Source organism: Chiloscyllium punctatum, chromosome 5, assembly GCF_047496795.1.
Source record: "Chiloscyllium punctatum isolate Juve2018m chromosome 5, sChiPun1.3, whole genome shotgun sequence".
Taxonomy (NCBI): Eukaryota; Metazoa; Chordata; class Chondrichthyes; order Orectolobiformes; family Hemiscylliidae; genus Chiloscyllium; species Chiloscyllium punctatum.
The window spans coordinates 135,845,485-135,872,917 of record NC_092743.1 but is presented as its reverse complement, the minus strand read 5'-3'; the positions used below and the strand labels follow the sequence as shown (position 1 = coordinate 135,872,917).

The following is a 27,433-nucleotide window of genomic DNA, read 5'->3' as shown; positions in this document are numbered from 1 at the left end:
GGAAAACTGGGAAGATAGTTTTAGTTCCCAGGTTCTGTTGTTTGAGGTCATCCTTATGACTCTTCTGCTGGCCTGTACATTGCTTTGGCCATCCTACTCTGGATGCTTATAGTTTTTGGTAAGACAGATAACGTGGACAGTTCCTTTATAAAAAGTCTCTGCCTCATCAGTTAAAAGTCACAACTGTTGTAGGAAAGATACACTGGTTATCTTCAGATTTAGTGATCTTTGACTGCAGAGAGGGACCACTCTTGAGCTGAATACACACATTCTCTCTATCTTGTTCTCAGCTCCAAGCTGATCAGTTCCTGAGAACAAGTCACACAGTTGTTGGCAGACAAAAAGACCTCCATTATTGATAACTGATCACTGTCCACAGGCCTAACACCTTCCTGTTGCCAACAAAAAACTGCAGATGCACACCTCCACAACTCTGAATCATCAAACTTCAATGACTGCTTGTACAAATCACTGTCCACATGATGGTGGCATGGGTGCCAGGTTACCTGCTTTTCAATCTGTAACCACCATTTCAAACAGCTGTCTCTCATTTCAGTCCCAGTTTTTAAAAAGATGAAATAAATCAACATGGACTTGATATCCTGAAGCTACAACTCGATGGCTACACCACTGAATAAAGATGTTGCCCATGTGCCCTTAACTTCAAAAGCTGTGTCTCCCTTTTCAGTGAATAGGCAACCAGTAAAAGGCTCAATCCACAATCCTGGCTGTGCAGCTTGAATGGAACATATGCCCCAAGAAATATCTGAACATACAAACGGAAATATGAATTTTGAGTAGGAGTGGGCTATTTCCATCCTCAAGCTTATTCTGCCATTCAATAACAGCATAGCTGATATGATTGTGGTCTCAATCCCACTTTCGTTCCTACCCAGGATAACTTTTGACTCCATTGCTGGTCAAGAGTCTATCTGCTTCTGCCTTAAAGAATCCAGAGTTCTTAAGAATTATATCAAACTCTTGGCTCCATTCTTCTCCACACAAATGCTGAGAGTTACAGAGTTTCTCCAGCATTTTCTGTTTCTAGTTCCTCAACAAATACTCCTAAAAGGTAGATCCTCTTCCATAGTACCTCATTGGTTGGAATGAACTTTTCTGCACAGATTCGGAATCACAGCTTCATAGTTTATATCAATGTAACCAACGAGGACTTGGCTTATGTACTTATTGTAGATAGTAATGGTTTTATTTTCCTGATTTTATTATCAGGCCACCAATCTGATGACATGCAGAACTCTATAAGATTCATTTATTCCCATTAAAAGCTTTTCTGCATTAAGCTAATGTACACAATCCTTACCTTCTCACCATACCGGTGTACAATGACCCCCTCCAGGTGCATTTTCAAACCTCCCAAGTTTACTCCTTTTAGGTTTTCTTTTGCATAATCTCCCAATAAGAGAGCATCTAATCATTTCCAATCTGACATTACCATCACTGAATCTCCTGTAATCAACATCCTGGGTTCCAACTGACCAGGAACTGAATCGGACCACCCGTGTAAATATGGTAATCGCAACAGCAGCTCAAAGGCTGGACATTCTGAAGTAGTTAATTCAGCTCCCTCAAAGAACCTCTCCTTCAAAGACTGTGTACCATCCACAAGAAACAAGTAAGACATGTGATGGCATATTCTCTACTTATCTGGATAATACTCAAATCGTTTGACACCATCCAGGACAAAGCAGCTCCCCTGATAAGAACACGGGCGGCACGGTGGCACAGTGGTTAGCACTGCTGCCTCACAGCGCCGGAAACCCGGGTTCAATTCCTGCCTCAGGTGACTGACTGTGTGGAGTTTGCACGTTCTCCCCGTGTCTGCGTGGGTTTCCTCTGGGTGCTCCGGTTTCCTCCCACAGTCCAAAGATGTGCAGGTCTTGTGAATTGGCCATGCTAAATTGCCCGTAGTGTTAGGTAAGGGGTAAATGTAGGGGTATGGGTGGGTTACGCTTCGGCGTGTCGGTGTGGACTTGTTGGGCCGAAGGACCTGTTTCCACACTGTAATGTAATCTAAAAAAAAACACATACACTGCTTTAAACTTTCGCACTGTCTACCACAGTGCACACAGGCAGCAATGTGTAGTATATACCAGGTGCAATGCAGCAACTTATCAAGCTCCTTTAATGGCACCTTCCAAAGCAGTAACCTCTACCACCTGGAAGAACAAGGTCAGAAGCAGCATGGCAACATCATGACCAGCAGGTTCCTTGCCAGATCACACACCATCCTGACTTGGAACCATATTGCTTCACTGTCACTGGGTCAACATCCTGGAACACTCCTTCTACACCAAGTGGACTGCGACCATTCAAGAAGGCAATTCACTCCCACCTTCTCCTAGGCAATTAGGATTGGCAATAAATGCTGCCCTGAACAGCAATCCACATACCCACCCCATGAATGGATTTTTAAAACCCAGTATTTGCTGAAGGGATGTGTGTATATTAATCACACATTTACACCTAATTTATCAAGGCATCATAATACAATTTGACAGGGGGGGGGGGGGTCTTGATTTATGAACACTTGTATTTACAAATGAAATCTCATACAGGGTTGTAATTCTCAAGATCCGATATACAAACATTTCCTCTCCATCTGGCCAGCTCCTTTATATTGTCCAGTGTTCGATTTGTTTATAAATCAACTTGGTATACAAACTCTACAGCTGAACTGGTTCACAATTGAGGGACTACCTGTACAAATAAATATATGAGGGCTTTTGTGGCACAGTGGTAGTGTCCCTATCTCTGAGCCACAAGGCCCTAGTTCAATTCTCACCTGCTCTAGATGTGCAGGTTGATTAGAAAATACCTACAAACAAAATATGATTCAGAAAAATTGCTGGAGAAACTCAGCAGGTCTGGCAGCAGCGATGGGGAGTAAGCAAAATTGAGGTTTCAAGTCCCTTCTTCAGACCGAAGAACTTCCAAACTAAAGGGTCACTCGACTGGAAACATTAATGCCGTCTTCTCTCTAGAGACGCGGCCAGACCTACATTAGATTAGATTACTTACATTAGATTACTTACAGTGTGGAAACAGGCCCTTCGGCCCAACAAGTCCACACCACCCCGCCGAAGCGCAACCCACCCATACCCCTACATCTACCCCTTACCTAACACTATGGGCAATTTAGCATGGGCAATTCACCTCGCCTGCACATCTTTGGACTGTGGGAGGAAACCGGAGCACCCGGAGTAAACCCACGCAGACACGGGGAGAATGTGCAAACTCCACACAGAGAGTCGCCGGAGGCGGGAATTGAACCCGGGTCTCTGGCGCTGTGAGGCAGCAGTGCTAACCACTGTGCCACCGTGCCCCCTGTTGAGTTTCTCTAGCAATTTCTGCTATCGTTTTGGATTTCCAGTATCCACAGATCTTCGTTTCATTTTAAAACATGAGACAACTTGATTACTTACAGAGGAACCAAGACGCAACTCTTTGTTCTCCAAATCACCTGATGGCGATTGCTCCAAAACATTTATGGCCAACTTCTGACAGTTAAAACTTTCCAGGTCTATTATTTTTAACTGATTATAAAGTTGGCACATTTTGCAAGTTTTTTTTCCTTCCAAAGTTTAATGGTCCTAAAAAACCATACATGTATGATTTTGTGCCACATTTCCACACAATATTTGGTTTTCTTTTGCAAGTTTCTGCAAGTTTAATAACACCAAGTTGCTGGATGCAATTTGTTTGACTCAAATTAAGCACGTCTCAATAAATTCCAATCTCTAGTATGAGTTAAGCCTACGTTGATAACTCTCACAGCTGGAGGAGATGGTGGGGGGGGTTGCAGTTTCTTGCCTATGTAAAACCTTTTAAAGAACATAATTAATTATAAATTCCTTTGGTCCATAATGAAATGGCAATACATAAGCTGTGAGGAGGATGCAAAGAAGCTGCAGAGAGATATGGACCCATTAAGCAAGTGGGCAAGGACAGGGGTTTGCAATGTAATGAAGGTACATTTGAAGTTATTAACTTCAGTAGGAGAAATAGAGAAGTAGAATGTTTTTAAATGGCAAAGGGACCTGTCAGCAATCAAAGGGTGTTCTTGTACAGTAATTACAGGCAGTTAACACAGAGGTACAGCAAACAACTACAAATATAAAGGATATCCGAGCCGTTATTATAAAAGGGTTGGAGCACAAGAGTAATTATAGAGGGTTTTTGAGGGACCACACCTGGTGTATTGTGTACAGTTTTGTTCTTCTTACATAAAGGAGTATATATTTGCCTTAGAGGGCGTGTAATGCAGTTACACTTAACTGATTCCTGGGATAAAGGGGGTGGCCAAGAGGGAGTGATTGCGTACACCACACCGATTTGCCCTGGAATTTAGAAGGTGCATGTTCCCATTCAAACATGTAAGATCCTTAAAAGCCTTTACAGGGGATAGATGATGGTTTGCTCTGACTGTGCAACCTAGAACTGGGAATTGCATCTCAAAATAAGGGCGTTGACCACCTTAGACTGGTTAGTGGAGACATTTCTTCACTCAAAAGCTTGCATAGCGTTAGAATTCTTTAATCCAGAGATAATCACCTGATGAAGGAGCAGCACTCCGAAAGCTAGTGCTTCCAAATAAACCTGTTGGACTATAACTTGGTGTGTGATTTTTAATTTTGTACACCCCAGTCCAATACTGGCATCTCCAAATCATGACTAAGCCAGACTGACTTGGATGTTCAACCATTGACAATAGTTCAAGACAGAGATTGCTCAATTCGAGGATACAAAGGGAATTAAGCAGTTGGGATTAGTGCGGGAAGGCGGAGAAGATATAGCAACTCAGCTGTAATCTTCCTGAATGATACAATCTGCAGCAAAGTGAGGATCTGTTAGCTTCCTTCCACTCCTGTTTCTTCTGCTTTTCACAGAAACCATGATGGAAGTGTCCTAAGGAAAACAAGGGCTGGACAATTACCAGATTCTAGCGACAGCAGAAGGATACACCACCGTTTTATTCATTTGACTCATTCCTGGGATGAAGCACTTAAAGAAAAGTTGAACAGGTCAGGTTTTTTTCACTGGACTTCAGAAGAATAAAAGTTTTTTTTTAAGTTCATTCACAGTAGGAGGGCGTCTTCGGCTAGGCATGTACTGCCCATCTCTAGTTGCCCAGAGGGCAGGTGAAAGTCCACCACATTGCTGTGGGACTGGAGTCACAGGTAGCCAGACCAGGTGAGGATGGGCAGGTTCCTCTCCTAAAAGGTAACCTTAATGAATCCTGCAGGTTCCTGAGCAGCCTGATGCAGTGGATTCTGAGAGTATGCAGGTTGACTTTTAAAGTGGAGATGAGGAAAGTTCAATAAAATGGTCACTGTGCTGTGTTCTCCAGAAAATAGTGCAGGCTGGGTCATCGATTTCATTCAAGGCCAAGTTGGATAGATTTTTGATAGAGAAAAGAGATGAGCAATAAGAGAAAGAAGACAAGAAAGTGGAGTTGACATGACAATCTATGTTGACAACATGATTCACAATTTTACTGAGGGCTGAATGGCCTACACTTACACCTAACTACAACATTCCTATGACACAATAAGGCATCCAGTCCACAGAGGCACACAGTGACAGCAATGAATGACAACAGAGCTGTAAGTGTGCTTTGAGTATTCAGATTACGAGCATTTAATTGTATTTTTTAATTGCTGTTTGCATGAACTGATTCACAGATGTAGTATTGCCATTAAACTCTCAGTCCCTGCCTCATCTATTCTGTTAGTTGTTTCCCAAAGCACATTGTTCTCTTGTCTCAACTTTTCTCTTCGGATTTCTCTGCCCAGTGCCTTTTAGTTCAAAGGCCTATCCACAGTCAGAGTTACGTAATTCAACAAAACATTGATTACAGGCCACTTTAACTGGTTCCTACCTCAATCAAACAATTCGCTCTTTGCCAAGAATTAGTGCCCATGAACTATGAATGAAAACCCATTCTCATCACATCACTCCTTGAGGCACATTTTAATTTTCTAAAAGGGTCAGTTAGACTTGAAACGTCAGCTCTTTTCTCTCCTTACAGATGCTGCCAGACCTGCTGAGATTTTCCAGCATTTTCTCTTTTGGCTTTAATTTTCTAATCTGGTGGAATGTTCTGCAAAGTGGTCACCCATTCTACGTTCTGCCTGCAAAAAGACCCTGAGCTTCCAGTTCCCTGCCACTTTAACACCCCACCCTGTTCCCTGACTAACATCCCTGCCTCAGGCTTACTGCAGTGCTCCAGAGAAACTCAGTGCAAGCTGGAAGAACAGCACCTCATTTTCCACTTGGGGACTCAATATTGAGTTCAATAATTTTAGGGTCTGAACTCCCCCAAGTCCTAGCCCCTTACCTCACACACCAGGCCTTGTTATCACATAGTCTGCCATTACACACTACCCTTTGTTAGCCATTAACAGCTATTCACCCTCTCCAGCCAGATTGTTTTCAATTCATTTGTCTGTCCTTCTTGTTCTCTCTCTCTTTGAGTTCTATCCCTACCTAACGTTTTAGCCTCCCCCCCCTCATCCTATCTGTTGCATATACACTGACATTTTCCTAGCTACCATCAGTTCTGAGGAAGTTTCACCAGGTTCCACAACTCCTCTCCCCCAACCTCATCCCAGATCCAACCCTCCAACTCGGCACTGCCCTCTTGAAATGTCCCACCTCTCTATCTTCCTTCCCACCTCTCCATCCACCCTCCCCTTCAACCTATCACCATCACCCCCCACCTCCATCTACCTATCGCCTTCCCCTAGCCCCACACACCCCATTTATCTCTCAGCCCCCTTCCCCCATCCCCTCACATTCCCGATGAAGGGCATATGCCCAAAACATCGATTCTCTTGCTCCTTGGATGCTGCCAGACCGACTGTGCTTTTCCAGCGGCACACTTTTCAACTCTGGTATGACATGACAGACAATTGTTATAATTTCATGAATAGAATAGGATTTCACATGAAAACAAAATCTGCTGGAAATCACAGTGGGTCAGGCAGTTTCTGTGGAGAGAGAGCAAGCTAACATTCCAAGCTCTGATGAAGAGTCATTTAGACTTGAAACATTAGCTTGCTTTCATTCCATGGATACTGCATGACCTGCTGTGATTTCCAGCATTTTTTGTTTTCAAGTGAAATCCTGTTCTGTTTATGAAATTATAACAACTGTCCATCATGGCGAAAGTGGGTACTGCAGATGCTGGAGATTACAGTCAAGATTTGAGTGGTGCTGGAAAAGTACAGCAGGTCAGGCAGCATCCGAGGAGCAGGAAAATCAACGTTTCGGGCAAAAGTCCTTCATCAGGAATGAAGGAATGATCTTTTCCAGTACCACTCTAATCTCAACTGTCTGACATGTCATACCATTTTGGATCTTAGGAAACCCTGGAGTTCCCAATAGAACAATATTACTAAAAGTAGATTGACCTACGCAGCAAAAGCCATTTCATTTTGTTTTAACCAAAGCTTGATATTGTATTCTTCTACATGACTATAAGCACAGCCTCAATAAGGACTGCACCTTCAGTGACAGCAACTGACAGAATTTCTCTGGGGCTCCTAGACCACATCACCAGCAGTGTCTCCTTATTCAGTGTTCTCTCCATGCACCCACTTGCTTATCCTCCATGAGAGTCCATTAGGAACACCATTTTACAATTTGGACAGCTTTTCTTCCAAGCTGTCTAGGCAGAGAAGTCTCTCCAGGAGGACCTGGTCTGAAAGCTACAAAACCTGAGATAAACAGAAGAGCTTTTAACCCAAAAATGTGTAACTATTGCCACGTTCTAGCCAGATCTGTTGTTGTCTCTATTGGCTGGCAATCCTTTCCATTACCACGACCAGGGGATTTTTCGGCATTTTCAAAAGGGTGGAATACAGCATATCTAGGCTTCTCCTGAAAGTCCTGCTGCTATTGCAAGAAAATTCCACATTTGTGTCCTTCCTGCCTCCGGAAACATCAGGCTCATTGATTTCCATTCTTATGAATACCTGTATTATTGAGTGTTTTGTTCACGCATTTGATGTACCAGCTGTTACTGCTACCCACATTATTTATTTACAATAAAATGGAAACAGTTTCATTACCTGCAGCAGAATCTGTAACCGCTTGGCTAGTAACAGCTGATAAATCTTGGAGCTGGTATGTTGTAGTAGTTGAAGGAGTTGTTGGATTGCTATTGTTGCTTGTCAAATAAGGAGAAGGGTACGCAGAATTGTTATAATACTGTGTATATTGTCCTGGGCCAAAGCCTGCGTAAGAATATTCCTAGAAAAGGCAAGATAAAAATATTTAGATTCTGGCTAAATATTCCTGCCTTTGTCCTGAAATAATTCAGCTTGTATACTATAGATGAATAATAACACAACTCCATCATGTTCATTTTATGCTGAGAGATGATCCATGTTTAATAAGGCACGGGTAAATGAGTGAGTACTCAGTGTCGACACAACAGGAGGTGCCAGAACAGAGTCAAAAAGATGGATCTTAAGGAGCTTAGGAAAAATATATGGCAAAGCAGGAGGCTGAGGAGTTCAGAGGACAGATCAAAATTATTCAAAGATTGGCTTTTTACAATTTATCTATTCACGTGTGGGATGTGGGTGTCACTGGCTAGGCCAGCATTTATTGCTAGTTGCCCTTGAGAAAGTGGGGGTGAGCTGCCTTCTTGATCAGCTGCCGCCCATGTGCTGTGGACCCACTGTACTGTTAAGGAGGGGAATTCCAGCAATTTGATCCAATGATAATGAAAGAACGACAATATATTTCCACTGGCCGTGGGTTGACCCACAGTGCTCTTAGGGAGGGAATTTCAGGATTTTGACCCTGTGATAGTGAAGGAATGACGATATATTTCCAAGTCAGGATGGTGAATGGCTCAGTGGGCAACTTACAGGTGGTGGTGTTCCCTAATGTATCTGCTGCCCTTGTCCTTCTGGATGGAAGCAGACATGGGTTTGGAAGATGCTGTCTGGGGATGTTTGGTGAATTTCAAAGAACGGCTGAGGGATGGTAGAGAGGGGGAAGGAGGGAGTAAAGTAATACTGAAGGTCCAAGGGTGATGCCGAGGTATACAAGATTGCATAAAATCAGGAAAGTGGACCTGGAGGTCATTCAAAGTGAGCTTAGGAAACTTAAACCTGATTGATTTCCCTGTACCTGACAATGACCCACAGCAAGGATAGAGAGATAAGGTTATGGGATTGGTGTGGGTGAGGGATAAGGCTTTTTCTAATTTTAAAAATCACACAACACCAGGTTATAGTCCAACAGGTTTATTTGGAAGCACTAGCTTTCGGAGCGCTACCCCTTCATCAGACGGTTGTCTCATCACAACCAGGCGAAAGTGAGGACTGCAGATGCTGGATATCAGAGTCAAGAGTAGAGTGGTGCTGGAAAAGCACAGCAGGTCAGGCAGCATCCAAGGAACAGGAGAATTGACATTTTGGGCAAAAGCCCTTCATCAGGAAAGGGCTTATGCCCGAAACGTCGATTTTCCTGCTCTTCAGATGCTGCCTGACCTGCTGCGCTTTTCCAGCACCATATTAATCTTGTCTCATCACAATGAACTGATGAAGGGGCAGCGCTCCGAAAGCTAGTGCTTCCAAATAAACCTGTTGGACTATAACCTGGTGTTGTGTGATTTTTTTAACTTTGGACACCCCAGTCCAACAGCAGCTCCTCCAAATCATGGTTTTTTTCTAACGATGAGTAACAGAGGTAGGAAAACGAGAAATGACAGTGTTGAGAAAGTCTGTCCAAGGGTAACAAATGGTAGATTAGGAGGCAGGTAACATTACACAGGTGTCAGAAAATGGCTGAAGTGGCTGACTGGATCTGGAGTAAGAGGTTAATAAATGTTAATTGATGCAATGCTCCCCGATTTTAAGCCTGAGAAGAATGAACTGGATTTGAACCTGGAGCAGCACTGGTGTCTGCAGGAGAATAACTTCAGCTTTGTTGACATTACATTTGTTTAAATTTTGGCTTATTCAGCTACTAACATAGCAGAGACAGTTGGAATACTAGTGGAATATATGAGGTCAATAGAGAAGGTGATGAGTTGTACCTGAGTAAGTACCAGATAAGTAAAAGCTGACCTGTGCTACTGAACAGCATTGCAAGGAAGACAGAAAGAACTTCGATTTTGATAGGACTGTTTGCTAACCTGAGGACATCTCAGGATCTGTTATAGCCAATTAAGTAGTTTTGAGGTGTACTGACTGTTTGAAGGTAGGAAACATGACAGTTACTTCACATACAGCAATATGCCACAAGCAGCAATGTGCCAATGCCAGAAAAACAACTTGATCAAGGGTTCAATATTGTCCCAGTATCCTCAAAGGCCACAAATTTAATATCTCAACCAAAAGGTGAGATCTCCGGGTGCCTCTGCCCTGAATTGGAAAATCAGCCCAGATTTTCTACTTGAAGGTTCGATTTTCAAAGTGGGGAAATGTCCAGACGCCGACACTCCACTGAAAGTGTGTCTTGTAAATGCAACTGGGCAGATGTTTGGCATCCAATTAATGGCACTGAGTGTGTCCAGGAGGCAGGGACTGCCTGTCAAACACCAGCAACAAAGACAAGCAGCAACCAGAGTGGAGGCTGCTGATGCTTTATCAAAGAGAGAAGGTAACTCTGTCAACAGTCAGAGATGGTTAAGACAAAAGGAAGTGGGGATACAGCAAATAAAATTGTGGTGCTGGATCCAGTGCAAGAACCCCAATGAATTGAACTGTCTTATCAACTCAAAAGCAAATTTGCAATTCTTCATGCAATCGATCTGATAGCAGTGCACAACCACACACAAGGTTCACCAACCTGTCCACACCCTCCCCAGTCCACTACAAACTCCTCATGCAACTAAACGCAGGTGAATACATTCTCCACTCTATGCCTCCCACCTTCTATTGAAGATCATGATTCACCCCAGAGATTTTGGGATCCAGCATTGGAATCCGGGAATACATGTTTAGAGCATTCTTGGACCGATTCCTGACCTCAACAGCAACTACAAATGTGGCCCCAGGTCTACGGAGTGAGAGTGGACAGGTGGGTCTGCCAATGCTGACCCACAGTGTTGCCATATTGCAGCAGACCAGATATTACAGCAACATGAACAGGGTTGGTCATTTGGCAAACACCAAGAAATCACTGGAATGGACATGGAGCGCATGTAATATCGGGTGTGAGCAGAACTACGAGAGGGCACTGTTGCAAAGATGAATGGTGCAGAACTGAAGATGGAAATTTGCTCCATTGTGTGTTTCTTTGCTAAAGTCATCCAAAAGCAATGCAGACAATGTCCGTGCTCCTTTTAAAGGTTCTGAGGTTTCAGCTATCAACCACCCTCCTAGGCAGCGTATTCCACATTCCCACGACTGTCTGGGTGAAAAAATGTTTCTTCTCAAACACCCTTTAAATCTCTTTCCTTTCACTTTAAAATTATGACATTACAAAAAAAACTTTAAAAGTTTGTAACGGAGTGGAGGAGTTTGGAGTTGTTTCTGTTCTCGTCATCCAGCATGGAATCTGGCCCTTCAGGACAACTCGTCCATGCTGACCAGATTTCCTCACCTGAACTAATCCCATTTGCCTGCATTTGGCCCTATCCTTCCAAACCTTTCCTATCCATGTACTTGTCCAAATATCTATTAAATGTTGTAACTCTATCCACCTCCACCACTTCCTCAGGCAGTTCATTCCGTACATACAGCACTCTCTGCATGAACAGGTTGCCCCTCAGATCCCTTTTAAATCTGTCCCCTCTCACCTTAAACCAATGTCCTTTAGGTTTGGACTCCCGCATCCTGGGCAAAAGACCTCGGCTATTTGCCTTTTCTCTGCCCCTCAGTTTTAGAAATCCATATCTTTGGGTATGTGCACCCATGAATAAAATTATTAATACTTCAAACCTCTGTAGGGTCACCCCCTCAGCCTCCTAAGCTCCAGGCAAAACAAAAAGCCCCAGCCTATCCAAATAACTCAAACCTTCCAGTCAAGGTAACATCCTTATAAATCTTTTCCATACCCTTTCTAGTTTAATAACATCCTTCTTATAAGAGGGCAACTAGAATTGTACACAGTACGCCAAATGTTTTCCAAGGGAAATTTAAATGGGACTAGATTAATTGTGAAAACTGGGCAGCATGGACATTTTGGGCTGAAGGGTCTGTATCCATGCTGGAAACCTCTACGACTCTATAAAGTAATAGGAAGATGGACAGTAGCAAAGGAGGAATGGCAAAACCTAAGATAATTTAATCCATATTTAATAATGGATAACTGGACTGTTAGACTGGTCTTGCTAAATATGATTATGTTTATGACCAATGGTGCTGAGTCTTGCACAGGGCTATGATACTGGTGACATGTTAAGAGTTGGAAGCTATTTGCTTCTACTTGGGGAAAGGTTGTGGCTGTCAAGATAAGGTAGTGGTTGACGGATACAATAATGTCATTGAGTTTTGAGAAGATTCGTAGCTCAGGTTGAGGTTCTGGATGTAAGTTTGCTCGCTGAGCTGGAAGGTTCATTTTCACCATACTGGGTAACATCATCAGTGAGCCTCTGGTGAAGCACAGGTGTTAGTGACCTGCTTTCTAGTTATGTTTAGGTTTCCTTGGGTGGGTGATGTCATTTTCTGTGGTGGTGCCATTTCCTGTGGTGATGTCATTTCCTATTCTTTTTTCTCAGAGGTTGGTAAATGGGATCCAACTTGATGTGTTTGTTGATAGCGTTCCAGTTGGAATGCCATGTTTTTAGGAATTCTCATGCATGTCTTTGTTTAGCTTGTCCTGGGATGGATAGGTTGTCCCAGTCGAAGTGGTGTCCTTCCTCATCTTTTTAAGGATACTAGCGAGAGTGGGTCATGTCTTTTTGTGGCTAGTGGATGTTCATGTACCCTGGTGGATAACTTTCTGCTTGTTTGTCCAATGTAGTGTTTGCTACAGTTTTTGCAAGGAGCTGATTGCCAGACTACTCAGACCCCTTGGCATCATGGTAGCCCACAAACCCACCAACACACGAAAACAGCAGCTAATGAACTTGAAAGATCCTATACAGACAACAAGCAAAAGTAATGCCATTTACAAAATACCTTGTATAGTTAGATAGCTTTGTAGTGTTGTTAAACTGTCCCTAACAAGGTCACATTTGCAGGTAATATCACTGGCAAGGAGGTGTTACACTAACTCTCCGGACCATTGTGAAATAATGGAAAAGCACTCTGTGTCCAAAAGCAAAGTCATAGAGTCATAGAGTTATAGAGATATACAGCACGGAAACAGACCCCTCAGTCCAACTCATCCACGCCGACCAGATATCCCAACCCAATCTAGTCCCACCTGTCAGCACCTGGCACATACCCCTCCAAACCCTTCCTATTCATATACCCATCCAAATGTCTTTCAAATGTTGCAATTGTACCAGCCTCCACCACTTCCATACACGTACCACCCTCTGTGTGAAAAAGTTGCACTTTTTGGGTCTCTTCTTTATCTTTCCCCTCTCACCCTAAACCTATACCCTCTAGTTTTGGACTTCCCAACCCCAGGGAAAAGACTTTGGCTATTCACCCCATCCATGCCCCTTATGCATACATGAGGATCAGTGGTCGGCACAACATCGTAGGCTGAAGGGCCTGTTCTGTGCTGTACTGTTCTATGTTCTATGTTCTATAATTTTGTAAAGCTCTATCAGGTCACCCTTCAGCCTCTGATGCTCCAGGGAAAACAGCCCCTGCCTATTCAGCCTCGCCCTATATCTCAAATCCTCACAATATCTTTCCTATAGGAAGGAGGTTGGGATAACTGCTCGGCATGGACGGGTTGGACGAAAGGGTCAGTTTCCATGCTGTACATCTCTATGACTCTATGACCAAAATTGCACGTAATATTCCAACAGGGGCCTAACCAATGTCCTGTACAGCCGCAACATGACCTCCCAACTCCTGTACTCAATACTCTGACCAATAAAGGAAAGCATACCAAATGCCTCCTTCACTATCCTACCTACCTGCAACTCCACTTTCAAGGAGCTATGAACCTGCACTCCAAGGTCTCTTTGTTCAGCAACACTCCCTAGGACCTTACCATTAAGTGTATAAGTCTTGCTAAGATTTTCTTTCCCAAAATGCAGCACCTCGCCTTTATCTAAATTAAACTCCATCTGCCAATTCTCAGCCCATTGGCCCATCTGATCAAGATCCTGTTGTAATCTGAGGTAACCTTCTTCGCTGTCCTCTACACCTCCAATTTTGGTGCCATCTGCAATCTTACTAACTAAACCTCTTATGCTCGCATCCAAATCATTTATATATAGAACATAGAATATTACAGTGCAGTACAGGCCCTTCGGCTCTCTATGTTGCGCTGACCTGTCATACCAATCTGAAGCCCATCTAACCTACGTTCCATGTACATCCATATGCTTGCCCAATGACAACTTAAATGTACTTAAAGTTGGCGAATCAACTACCATTGCAGGCAAAGCATTCCATACCATTGCTAGTCTCTGAGTAAAGAGAGTCCAATATCTGTCCAATATCGATCACCCCTCAATTTAAAGCTATGCCCCTCGTGCTCGCCGTCACCATACTTGGAAAAAGGCTCTCCCTGTCCACCCTATCTAACCCTCTGATTATCTTATATGTCTCTGTTAAGTCATCTCTCAACCTTCTTCTCTCCAACAAAAACAGCCTCAAGTCCCTCAACCTTTCCTCTTAAGACCTTCCCTCCATACCAGGCAACATCCTAGTAAATCTCCTCTGCACCCTTTCCAAAGCTTCCACATCCTTCTTATAATGCGGTGACCAGAACTGCACACAATACTCCAAGTGCGGCCGCACCAGAGTTTTGTACAGCTGTAGCATAACCTCATGGTTCCGGAACTGGATCCCTCTTTTAGTAAAAGCTAAAACACTGTATGCCTTCTCAACAACCCTGTCAACCTGGGTGGCAACTTTCAACGATCTTTGTACATGGGCACCGAGCTCTCTCTGCTCATCTACACTACCAAGAATCTTACCATTAGCCTAGTACTTTGCATTCTGGTTACTCTGACCAAAGTGAATCACCTCACACTTGTCCGCATTAAACTCCATTTGCCACCTCTCAGCCCAGCTCTGCAGCTTATCTATGTCTCTCTGTAACCTACAACATCCTTCACCACTATCCATAACTCCACCGTCTGCAAATTTACTAACCCACGCTTCTACGCCCTCATCTAGGTCGTTCATAAAAATAACGAACAGCAGTGGACCCAACACTGACTCTTGCAGTACACCACTAGTAACTGGACTCCAGGATGAACATTTCCCATCAACCACTACCTTCTGTCTTCTTTCAGTAAGCCAATTACTGATCCAAACTGCTATATCTCCCACAATCCCATTCCTCTGCATTTTGTACAATTGCCTACTGTGGGGAACCTTATCGAATGCCTTGCTGAAATCCATATACACCACACCAACTGGTTTACTCTTATCTACCTGTTTGGTCACCTTCTCAAAGAACTCAATAAGGTTTGGGAGGCACGACCTACCCTTCACAAAACCGTGCTGACTATCCCAAACCAAATTATTCTTTTCTAGATGATTATGAACCCTATCTCTCATAACCTTTTCCAACACTTTACCAACAACTGAAGTAAGGCTCACTGGTCTATAATTACCAGGGTTGTCTCTACTCCCCTTCTTGAACAGGGGAATCACATTTGCTATCCTCCAATCTTCTGGCACTATTCCTGTAGACAATGACAATTTAAAGATCAATGCTAAAGGCTCGGCAATCTCCTCCCTGGCTTCCCAGAGGATCCTAGGATAAATCCCATCTGGCCCAAGGGACTTATCTATTTTCACACACTGCAGGATTTCTAATACCTCTTCCTTATGAACCTCAATCCCACCTAGTCTAGTAGCCTGTATCCCACTATTCTCCCATACAACATTGTCATTTTCTAGAGTGAATACTGACGAAAAATATTCATTTAGTGCTTCCCCCATCTCCTCTGACTCTAATCACAACTTCCCACTACTATCCTTGATTGGCCCTAATCTTACTCTCGTCATTCTGTTTTTCCTTAAATACCTTAGGGTTTAACCTGATCCCATCCGCCAACAACTTCTCATGTCTCCTCCTAGCTCTTCTGAGCTCTCTCTTTAGGTCTTTCCTAGCTACCTTCTAACTCTCAAACACCCTAACTGAGCCTTCACATCTCATCCTAACATAAGCCTTCTTCTTCCCCTTGACCAGAGATTCCACTTCCTTCGTAAACCATGGCTCCTGCACTCTACAGGTACATATTTATCTAGGACACACAGGAGCTTTTCCTTGAATAAGCTCCACATTTCCAATGTGCCCAAATGATGAAAAGTAGTGGACTCAGCACCAATCCTTGTGGCACTCCACTGGCCACAGGTCTCCAGTCTGAAAAACAACCCTCCACCACCATCCTCTGTCTTCTACCTTATGAGCCAGTTCTGTATCTAAATGGCTAGCTCTCCCTGTATTCCATGCGATCTAACCAGTCTCCCATGGGTAACCTTGACGAATGCCTTACTGAAGTCCATATGGATCCATGAAGTATTCTCTTAGTTTTCTGCTGATTGTCAAATACAGGAATTGAATGGCAGTCATTAAACATATACTTTTGCTTAAACTATTACTGTATCATTAGAAACAGAAAGCCAAAGTCTCAGTGAGCTATGATGCCTAAAGTTGCACTGTCTTATGGCCATCCCTCATTCTAAGAGCTCAGTTTGGGATCACAGTTTGGCAGTACTTAATGACTGTCCGCACCTGTATTTGATTATGTACAATGTTTTCGTTTTAACCATGTGTTGGAACTTTCTAGTCATATGTTCACTGCAAGTCAGCTTCTGGCGTGAATTTTGCCTTGAGAGCCAATGCATATTTTGACCAACTGAACAACTTGCTCAAAACTGTTACTTTGCATTTTGGCAGCCACAAGATCTACGGTTTCTTGAACTTCTGTAATTTGACTTTTTATGCAAATATTTCATTCCATGTTTCTCCTTTCACATTCTAAAGAGAATAGTTATTCTTCGCATCTGAGACTGGAAATAAACAGTTCATATACAGTGCCTCGAACACAGCAACGGTCTAACTGGAGTGTTTTCAAAAGAGCTGAAGCATAGAAAAGGCGTAAGGTCAGATGACAAGAAGTTTAGTCAAAGTGTTACAATTTAAGGAGGACCGAAAAGTAGACAGGCAGTGAGGTTTTAGGATAGATGTTAGGATCAAGCAAGTGAAACGGCTGCTAAACTGTGGAGAAATTAAAATGGTGATGTGCTGAAGGCCAGATGGAAGGATATCTTGGGAGACTTGAGAGACTAGAGGGAAGTGCAGGGATTGGGAGGAGAGCGCGCTCATGGAAGGAGTTGAAAACAAGGTTATGCAGCCTCTGGAGGAGTGTTTTTAATTAGACGTTGACTAAATTATGCAAAGAATCTAATACATGTTTAATGCAGTCACCCAGTATCCATGGTGGGGGTGGGGGGGGGTAAAAATATTTCAGGCTTTACTGGCGAATGAGGCAACATTGTTCCTCTTGGTCCTGGTTTTCTGCACAGAAAATAATGTATCAATGTGCATTAATTTCTCCCATCCAGATTTCAAGGAAGACCTCTCTATCGATACCATAAACCAGATTGCTAATGTTCAGAAGGTAACTGAATGTTTGCTGCATATCATAAACCGATAACCCCCATCTGAAAAGGAAGCTACAAAGAAGGTCAGACATTTGGAATGTGTTGCTGGCTTGAGAATGCAAGATTAAGCCGAAAGAGCAATGAGCTAGAATGCTGGGCTAGAGAGAGAAAGGGCCAATACAGTTGACTGAAATCAGATATGTGAAATGAAAACAAAATACTGTGGATACTGGAGATCTGAAATAAAAACAGAACATGCTGGAGAAACTCGGCAAGTTTGGCAGCATCTGTGGAGAGAGAGAAACAGACAGAGAGAGAGAGAGTTAACATTTCGTGTCCAACGTTTTCTTCGGAATTGAACAGAGGTGCAAAATTGATGGGTTTCAGGCTGTTAAAGGTGGAAGGCGGGGGAGGGAAATGCAAGTGGAATACAAAAGCAGATCAATGAAAGGTTCTGGGAGATGAGAGGTCCCGCAGAACAAAAGACAAATGGAATGCTAATGGTGAAAGTGAAGACACCACATAGATCCAGAATAGGAGCTAATGACAAATAAAGATGAGCTCTAACTGAAAGCGAAATCATGAAAACAAGATGCAGCACTCTCTGTGTTTGGGGTGGGGGGATGGGGGGGGGGGGGGGGGGGGGGAAGGCGGTGGGGAGGTGGGGAAACAGAGTGTGGAATAATCAAAGCAGTGGACAGAGTTCCTTATCTGAAGTCCTCAAACTCAATGTTGACTTGAGAAGGCTGTTCCGGGTCTACAGTTGCCATAATCTTCCCAGACCATTGGGTTATTCCCTCAAGAGAGAGAGTGAGAGAGCGCGAGGTGACTGGTGGTGGTTTAACTGAGGGTCGCCATGCCTCAGCCAAGGGGAAAGGTTAAGCAGGACAGTCCTGCATGGTAACCTCAGTCAGATCAGGAACGGAATCCTCACTGTTGGTGTCCATACTGCAATCCAGCCTCCTCCTCCCCACGTATATTAGAGTTGATCTTTCTCTGCACTGTCTGTCGCTATACTATATTCTGCACTCTGATCTATTACTCCAATGTAATTATGTAAGGTATGATTTGTCTGGTTAGCACACAAAACTATACATTTCACTATTTCTCAGTACATGTGACAATAATAAACCAAATCACACCTGAGCCATAGTCACCCTTAGATTAAACCACCACCAGTCATCTCTCTCTGTCTCTCTCTCTCTAATGACGAGGAGGTACTGGTGTTGGACTGGGGTGGACAAAGTTAAAAATCACACACCAGGTTATAGTCCAACAGGTTTATTTTGGAAGTACTAGCTTTTGGAGCACTGCTCCTTTGTTTGGTAGGACTATGGTGACTTTATCTATTTTTACAATGCCTGAACTGAAAACAAAGTGTTTCACTGGAACACTGCAGCAGAACTAAGACAGGAATGTGATCCTAACAGCAGGATGGTATATTGGACTGGAAGGCGAGAGTCATGCTTGTGGACTGAAGCAGAGGTCAGAAGTTTAAAATAATATAAATCAGAAGAATGGCAGAAATATGTAGAGTATTGAAGATACCTATATCGTCATGTGCATGTGATGGGAGTTAGAGTACTCATTTCATAATTCTCTCGAAGTGCATTAGGGTTTGTTTTTGTGCGGCTTCTGACTTCACCAAATGAAATGTAAACTTACTATTTCTGGGCCTTTTCTCCACTATTGCCTGCGGAGTTAACCAGAGAGTACATTCTCTGATTTCAAGTCTTTTGTAGAATAATAGTCTGGGGTCCTTTGTTCATGACGGGATTCTAAATGGCACACTGGAAGTGGTCCACCCACAGGACCCGGCAAGACATTTGCTGGCAGGTCAATCGGCTGTTTTTCAAAGTGCCTGTAGTTCCTTTTGCTTTATTATAGTGCCATTTGCAACAATTAAAATAAATCCTATTACACATTTCCATTCCTGACTAATTTGATTTGAATATTTAATTTAAAATTTTCCCATAAAACAACGAGGAATTAATAAAATAGCACTGTTTGATCTACAATACTGGTAACATTGCTGGATTTATTTCGTAGCTACATCAATATAGATTAGCATTGCCTTAATGCAATAATGTTTGCACAACAATATCATGTAAAGCATAAAAGTGCAACACCTGATGTGAATTGTTGAAGCCTGTTGAGTTTGTCTGAGAGTTGCTTCCTGTGTAAATTCCTGATGCTGATGTAAAACATCCCCCTGAAAAAGAAAACTTTTGTTAGACTTTTATTTTCTTCCAGAGAATCTCATTCTTGCATCTCAGGTAAATAAATTAACAAGATATACCAGAGGTAACAACATAAAACGCCACATTGCATAACGACTGGCTAACTTATTTCCCAGTTACCAATTCTGGATTCTCACACCCAGTAATTTCTGAGTGTGGATTTTGTTTTAACATCACTCATTCACAGGATGCAAGCATCACTCACAAAGTCAGCATTTCTGACATGGTTTGCTAAATCATTTCAGAGGATAACTCAAGAGTCAAATACACTGCTGCTAGTCTGGAGTCCTATTTAGAGTCGATCAGTTATGGATAGCAGTTGCCTTTTCAAAAGGACATTAACAAACCCCATGGGGTTTGAAAACAATTTGGTAGTTTCAGGGGCTCCGTTACTGATATTAGCTGTTTACATCAAGCTGCCTAGGTAGGATTTGAACTTGATTTCCAGATGACCAGTCCGGTAACACAGCCTCAATGATGTCACAGCCACTGATGTCACCGGATATGGCACTGCCTTGAGAAGAAGCATTCAAAATTGCAAAAATAAAAGTGGTTACATGATAGGTTTCTTTTTAAATTGGAGACAAGGATTTTTTTCTGAAGATTCTAAACTCATGTTGGAATCAGATGATTCCATAACCTCAAGATATTGCATTTAGTTTAGAGCTTCACAATGCCCCTTGGTGGGGGGAGGGGGGGGGGGGGGTGGTATTGACTTCCCCTGAACCTCGAGTGGCTGAAGGCTAAACGTGCCCTAAACTTTACTCTACACATGCCTCCATGATGAATCAATTAAGCGTCATGGTGTATATCTCTGTATGTATAGCATAGGGGCCATCTTAAATACAAGTACACAACTGTATAAAAAGTGTACACATACAACTCATTCCTCCCTGGACAGGAACCTAAAATGACAAAAGAATCCATAACTAGTTTTTCAATAATTACTCCTTTTTACGAGACCCTATTATTTATTTTGCAGGAGGCAGGAAGTATCATCAATATTTAAATGTAAGCAATTCTCTCCCTCACACGTGATGTAAGACCAGTTTCAGTGGTGCTATAATAAAGGCAAAATATTGCAGATGTTGGAAATCTCAAAGTCCGGACGAGATAAAGTGACAATTTTCTTCCCCTTGAAGGACACCCATGAGCCCGATTATGCTCCTTTTTCACAATAACCCATTGGTTTTATGATTGCTATTAATGAGATTATTATTTTATTCCAGATTTATTAAGTAACTGAATTTAAATTCTTGGAACTGCAAAGGTAGTATTTGAACTTGTGTCTCTGGAACATTTATCTGTGTCCTAGCCCAGTAACAATATTATAGTAAGGTTCTTTAAAACCAACAAAACAGGTTAGTCACTGCTTCTACAGGGGGATCGCTTAGTATCTTGGGGCAGACTGTCTTCATTACAGAAGAACTGGAGATCTGAAAGAAAAAACAGAAATTGCGGGAGAAACTCAGCAGGTCTGGCAGCATCCATGGGAAGCATCCGGTGGCTTTTCATCAGGCTCCGCCCACAGCTTTGGCTTCAGCATAAATATCACTTTTTCCCAGCTCTAGTAGAGTCACCAGACTTTAAACGTTAACTCTGTTTTAATCTCACAGATATTGCTGAGTTTCTCTCTCAATTTGGAATCGTAGAATTCCTCCAATGCAGATACAGGGCATTCAGTCACCGAGTCTGCAATCATCCTCTGAACCCTATCCCAGTAGCACCACGTTTACCATAGTTCACCCATCAAACCTGTACACCTGCATTCAACATGGCCAATCCACCTAACCTGTACATCTGCAATTCAATATGGCCAATTCACCTAACCTGTACATCTGCAATTCAACATGGCCAATCCACCTAACCTGTAGATGTTTGTATTGTGGGAGGAAACCAGAGGACCCGGAAGAAACCCACGCAGACACGGGGAGAATGTGCAAACTCCACACAGACAGTCACCCGAAGGTGGAATTGAACCCAGGTCCCTGGTGCTGTGAGGCAGCAGTGCATACCACTGAGCAACCCTGCCACCCATTGTTTATTCATTTCAACTTGGGTATTGGGTACTAACACAGACAGAATACAAAATGACAAAGCAAACAAAAAAAGTATGCCTGTGATAGCAGGACTACCATAATTTTTATTCAGTTAAGTGGATAGAAAACTGCTGGGTTCCCTTACATTTAGTCAACTCTTCCTGCCCAGATATTTCAAGGTTAAATGCTGAAAAGACCATATGCCAATCAAGTGAGCTGCTTTGTCCTAGATGACGCCAAGCTTCTTGAGTGTTGTTGGAGCTGCACCCGTATAGGTTGTCCCATCCCATTCCTGACATACACCCTGTGGTTTAAACCCAAGGAAACCTAAACACATCAACAAAAAGTGGGCCATGCCACCAGTGCTTCACCGGGGGCTCAGTGATGATGTTAGCTCATGTGGTGATGAAACGAATGAAAACAAACCTTCCAGCTCAGTGAGTTAACTTACATCCAGAACCTCAACCTGAGCTACAAACCTTCTCAAAACTTGCTAAATGGAGCACCTAGTGGTTACCTAAGCAGACACAGGGAGAACATGCAGTCACCCAAGGCTGGCATCAAGCCTAGGTTCTCTCCCCTCCGCCCCCCCCCCCCCCCCCACCCCCTGTGAGGTAGCAGTGGCAACCACTGAGCCACCATACCACTGTATGGCAATTATGTGGAGTTTGCACATTCTCCCCATGTCTGCGTGGGTTTCTTCCAGGTCCTTCAGTGTGAGGTAACCAGTAACCCCCCAGGATGTTGATGATGGGGAATTCAGCAATAAAAATGCATTGAACGTCCTGGGGCGGTGGTAAGATACTCTCTTAATGCTGAAGGAACTTGTATGGTGCCAAAATGACCTTGTCACTTTCCAGCTTAAAGCTAGATACTGTCCAGGTCAGGCTGCATTTGGACATGGGACACGCTGCACTTCACCACCCGTGGAATCACAAATGCTTGGTCCAGTTATCAACAAATATTACAGCTCAGTTCATCTGAATGATGGGTGAGGGTTGAGGGAATATCAGTTGCTCTTAAGTAGAGCTTAATAAACTGAACATTACAACTGTTGTGCTGAATACAAACAATAAATAGGAGAATGTGACTTTGGGCTTGATAATATGAGCTAATTATTATAAAACCTAGTTTTCTGATCAACCTGGTCAGAGATGCTACTTTACAAATATGGTGAAGGTAGGACTTGAACCCAGGCCTCCTGGTCAATGGATAGGGGCACTACCAAAGGGCCTCTGCCAATTATGATGTATTAGGCGGGGGTGGGTACTGAGGATGCTGGCGATTAGAGTCAAGATTAGAGTGGCGCTGGAAAAGCACAGCAGGTCAGGCAGCATCCGAGGAGCAGGAGAATCGACAATTCGGGGAAAAGCCCTTCATCAGGAATGAGGCTGGGAGCCTCGGGGGTGGAGAGATAAATGATGATGATGTAAATAATTATGATGTACTACTGTCCATTCTTCATCAAATAGATTGAAGGAGCAGCTTCAGGTAATTACGTCAATGAAATGGTGATAGCAAATGTATTACTCAATATAAAACCAGGACCTGAATAAAGATTCCATACACACCGTTACTATTAAACATTAGTAGCTTTTTGTAAGCAACTTCACATGTTGAATGCTCAATTTGAAATAAGGAACATGCCAGAGAATTATATTTAAACAGTTCTTGCTTCATTATGCACTTACGGTCAGTTACTGTAAAGTACATCAATGTGCCTTCAGAGGATATTCATTAGAATAGCAAAACCAAAATCTGACCATGGTAGATCCCAGGCTTGCACCAATACTCTAGAAATAGCCTCATACAGGGGCCTTTGGGAATAAAAAGGGGTTCTGAGTCACTGTCTAGTGAGATTCATCAACAGGAATTGCTTCCACTTTATCAATGCTCAACTCGACTGTCCTGTTATTTTCCGAACAATTACCATGTTTCCTTTATCCTCTGGCAGCTCTCTACTCCAAGCTTCTGAAGTTCATGAATGGATCCTTGGGAATGAGGGACTGTCCTTGTAGAACTGGGCACTCTTCCATCTGCAAGAATCCCAGACACAGGAATGCACGCAATACAACCAACGTCACACGATTACCATGACACAAAAACTAGAAGCAGGAGTTGGCAGTTCTGAGGAAGGGTCATTCGACCTGAAATGCTAACTCTGATTTCTCCTCACAGATGCTGCCAGACCTGCGGAGTTTTTCCAGCAACTTCTGCTTTTGCCCCTCGTTGTGGAAGTGCCAACGGGGATATTTCCAGAGATTTGCATCATCCTTTCATCTTTGTTGGGGCAGCTGTAGACTTTGGGCCTTGCAGAGCAGAGACTCCCACTGTCAGAGGGATCATACACGGTGGCCCGGTGGTTAGCACTGTTGCCTCACAGCGCCAGGGTCCCAGGTTCGATTCCACTCACGGTCGACTGTCTGTGTGGAGTTTGCACATTCTCCCAGTGTCTGCGTGGGTTTCCTCCGGGTGCTCTGGTTTTCTCCCACAGTCCAAAGATGTGCAAGTCAGACTGGGTGTGGTATATTGCCCACGGTATCCTGGGATGTGCAGGTTAGGTGAGTTAGCTGTGGGAAATGCAGGGTTACAGGGATAGGGTAGGGGGATGGGTCTGGCTGGGATACACTTTGGAAGATCGGTTTGGGGACTAGTTGGGCTGAACGCCTGTTTCCACAACTGTAGGGATTCTAAGTAAACAGCCTAAGGGTGACGATGGGGGCCAGTGACCACCCCCAGCATCCCTCCCCTCCAATGGTGATTGCTCTGCATAGCTGGAGGAGACGCTGAGCTGGAGCACAACTGGGATTCCCTGCAAACATCGCTGCTGGCCCGTGATCGGTGCCACTGACTGGTCCAGCCACATGCTGTGGTGTATGTCGGTATAAAACGTGCTGTCTGACTGTTGTGGAAGTTGGCCACGCTCTTTATGGAGATGCTCAAACATCCATGGTCCTGAGCCAATGTGGCATACATAAGCTGGACAGACTGTTCCATTCTCATCCATTGACTCCATGCTACTTCCTGGGTCTCCAACATGTGGGGGCACATCTACTACGGGTAGTATAGGGAATGTCCCCTTTCCCTGAGAGTCTGCATCTACGCCCAGCTGTGTGTGTCCAAGGGAACACCCCCCCTGAATCACATCTGCCTCGGCACTTCCTCCTGCATACTCGAGATGTGCTCTTCACCCAGTGACACCTTATTTGGGGGTGGTGGTGGTGGTGGTGGTGATGGGGATGGTCTCGTGAGGTGGTGATGGCCTGAACATAGAGGGAGCACATGAAAGGATCAAAATCTACTCAGAAATCTACCCCTGTTGCTTGATCCTTCATTGCCATCAGGATTTCCAAGTGTGGCACCCTTCTGCCAATGTGTGCCCTTTCATGGGCATTATGAGGTGCCGACTTCTGCAAGGACAAGAGACAGCCAATGGTAACTGTTTTGATTCATTCAAATCGGTGTCCCTCAGCGACAGTAAGTCTCCAGCAGCACTACAGCTCACGGTCACTCCGGGAGATCAGGGAGTGACATGGGCAGACCAGCTACCTGTGCCCTGCCATTCCTCAGCTGGTATTGTTTGCTGGAGGGTGAATAACCAGTGAGCATCCAGGAGGGCTGGAGTTTGCACAGAGCTTGTCAGAGCCGACGTGCTCATTTCCCACGCTGGATCCAGGCTTGACTTCTGTCACTAACAACTGCTGCGATTTTGACCTGAATGGATGGTCTTAGTCTTGGACCTGAAGGGATGGTCTTGGGGCGGCACAGTGGCTCAGTGGTTAGCACTGCTGCTTCACAGAACCCGGGTCACAGGTTCGATTCCAGCCTCGGGCGACTGTCTATGTGGAGTTTGCACATTCTCCCCGTGTCTGCGTGGGTTTACTCTGGGTGCTCCAGTTTCCTCTCACAATCCAAAGATGCGTAGGTCAGGTGAATTGGCCACGCTAAAGTGCCCACAGCGTTAGGCGCATCAGCCAGAGGGAAATGGGTCTGTGTGGGTTACTCTTCAGAGGGTCGGTGTGGACTTGTTGGGCCGAAGGGCCTGTTTCCACACTGTAGGGGAATCTAATCTACACCCTAAAACAAAAACTCCCTTCTCTTCCCAGTGGTCTCCAGACGAATTTGAGGCTGCTGTTCAAAATCATCAAAGATCCTCCTTGCTCAAGCCTCTAGGCCTGCGGCTTTCTGGAGACATGAAGAAATATAGATGCAGCTTGAGGCTCGCTGACCACCCTCCCTGTTCTTTTAGCTAGGCTGCCATGAGGACGTTAAATTGGACCAGCACTTCTCCACTCTGACTATCGCATTTAGTTAACTGGCCGCTAAAATCGATTTCTGCACCAATTAAGGTGTTGGCCCATGAAAATCGCAACTGAGTTCTGCTCCCCCTGGGGTGGGTTCAGGAACTGGAAACAGTCCCAAACTCTCTTTCCTTCACCCAGGGTAAAAGCCGAGTTCATTATCTCTCTGGGGTGTAATACTGGAGGGCAGTTGGCACTTGAAGAATTAGGAACAGCATTCATCACCAATCAAGGTTTAAAAAGAGGGAAAAAAAATTTAGTAAAAAGATTAGAACTCTGTTTTTTGCTTAAGCAGCAAAATTAGTGAAAACTGAATAGGCTAAAGTTTCGAGGATAGAAGTGCGTCGAGACTTTTTTTGTGTACAATTCAGCTAAAAAGCTCTGCATTCAAAAAAAAAGGTACACACACGTTCACAATGCAACTGCCCAGTCAAAAAGAATTTAAACAGAAACCTTAGCCGTCTCATAATTTCAAAGCTCTTCAATATTACCAGCTTTGTCAAAAAAAAAGCACAGGAGATTAATTTACAGCAGCCAGGAGAAAAAGTAATTGCACCTCAGTTTGGGGGAAGCAAAATGAGCATGGCCCTTTCATCCTGTGGTCATCAGCTCATGGGGAGGTCTTACACACCGTAACAAACCTAAACCAGGTTTGATACAAGACGCTGTGTGGCCTAACCAGTCCTGCTGGCTTTGACATGCCAATTTAATCAGGTAAGATGGGCAAAAATTACAACAGTCGTTTCAGCATAAAGGTTTCATCAAGTCTTACACTTTAAAGTGTAAGCCAATACTCTTTCTGTGTAATTTAGCAAGCATGGTGTGGTTTTGTCTCTGAGGCTACAAGTCCTACAGCACTCTGTAACACTCAAGACTCCTCTGTAGAACAAATTAGCTGGATAGGCACTTCCAAATGCGATAAAAGCTTAAGCCTATAGGTCAGAGGGCAAGTCAAGAAAGAGCACAGGCTCACATAAAAGCTAGCAACCTCAGCAGCATTTGAAGAATGATGTCCTGCTGGGACTAGTTTGCGGCTCCCCTGTGTAGAGTGTTTTTTTCCCAATTCCTATTTTTCTGGGCAAGACGCAAGCTTCCTTTGTGGCTTTCTGACAGGAGTCTATTTGCTTTGGTTGATCAGCTCCTTGCCATGGGCTCCGTCTATCATCAGGACACAA

General features: G+C 43.8%; 1 protein-coding gene across 15 annotated transcripts in view; it reads right to left on the bottom strand.

Annotated features, from left to right (window-relative positions):
* The window catches only part of eya1 (EYA transcriptional coactivator and phosphatase 1), a 219,110-nt gene that overhangs the window by 113,864 nt on the left and 77,813 nt on the right, over positions 1 to 27,433 (bottom strand). For all 15 annotated transcript variants that reach the window (XR_011960742.1, XM_072571413.1, XM_072571418.1 and 12 more), the window contains 2 exons: positions 19,808 to 19,890; positions 8,094 to 8,274 (listed from right to left, as the gene is read on the bottom strand). Coding sequence is in view for 14 of the 15 variants with exons in the window: in XM_072571413.1 (XP_072427514.1) it covers positions 8,094 to 8,274; positions 19,808 to 19,890 (264 nt within the window). In the remaining variant the exon portion in view is untranslated. The remainder of the gene's footprint in view (positions 1 to 8,093; positions 8,275 to 19,807; positions 19,891 to 27,433) is intronic.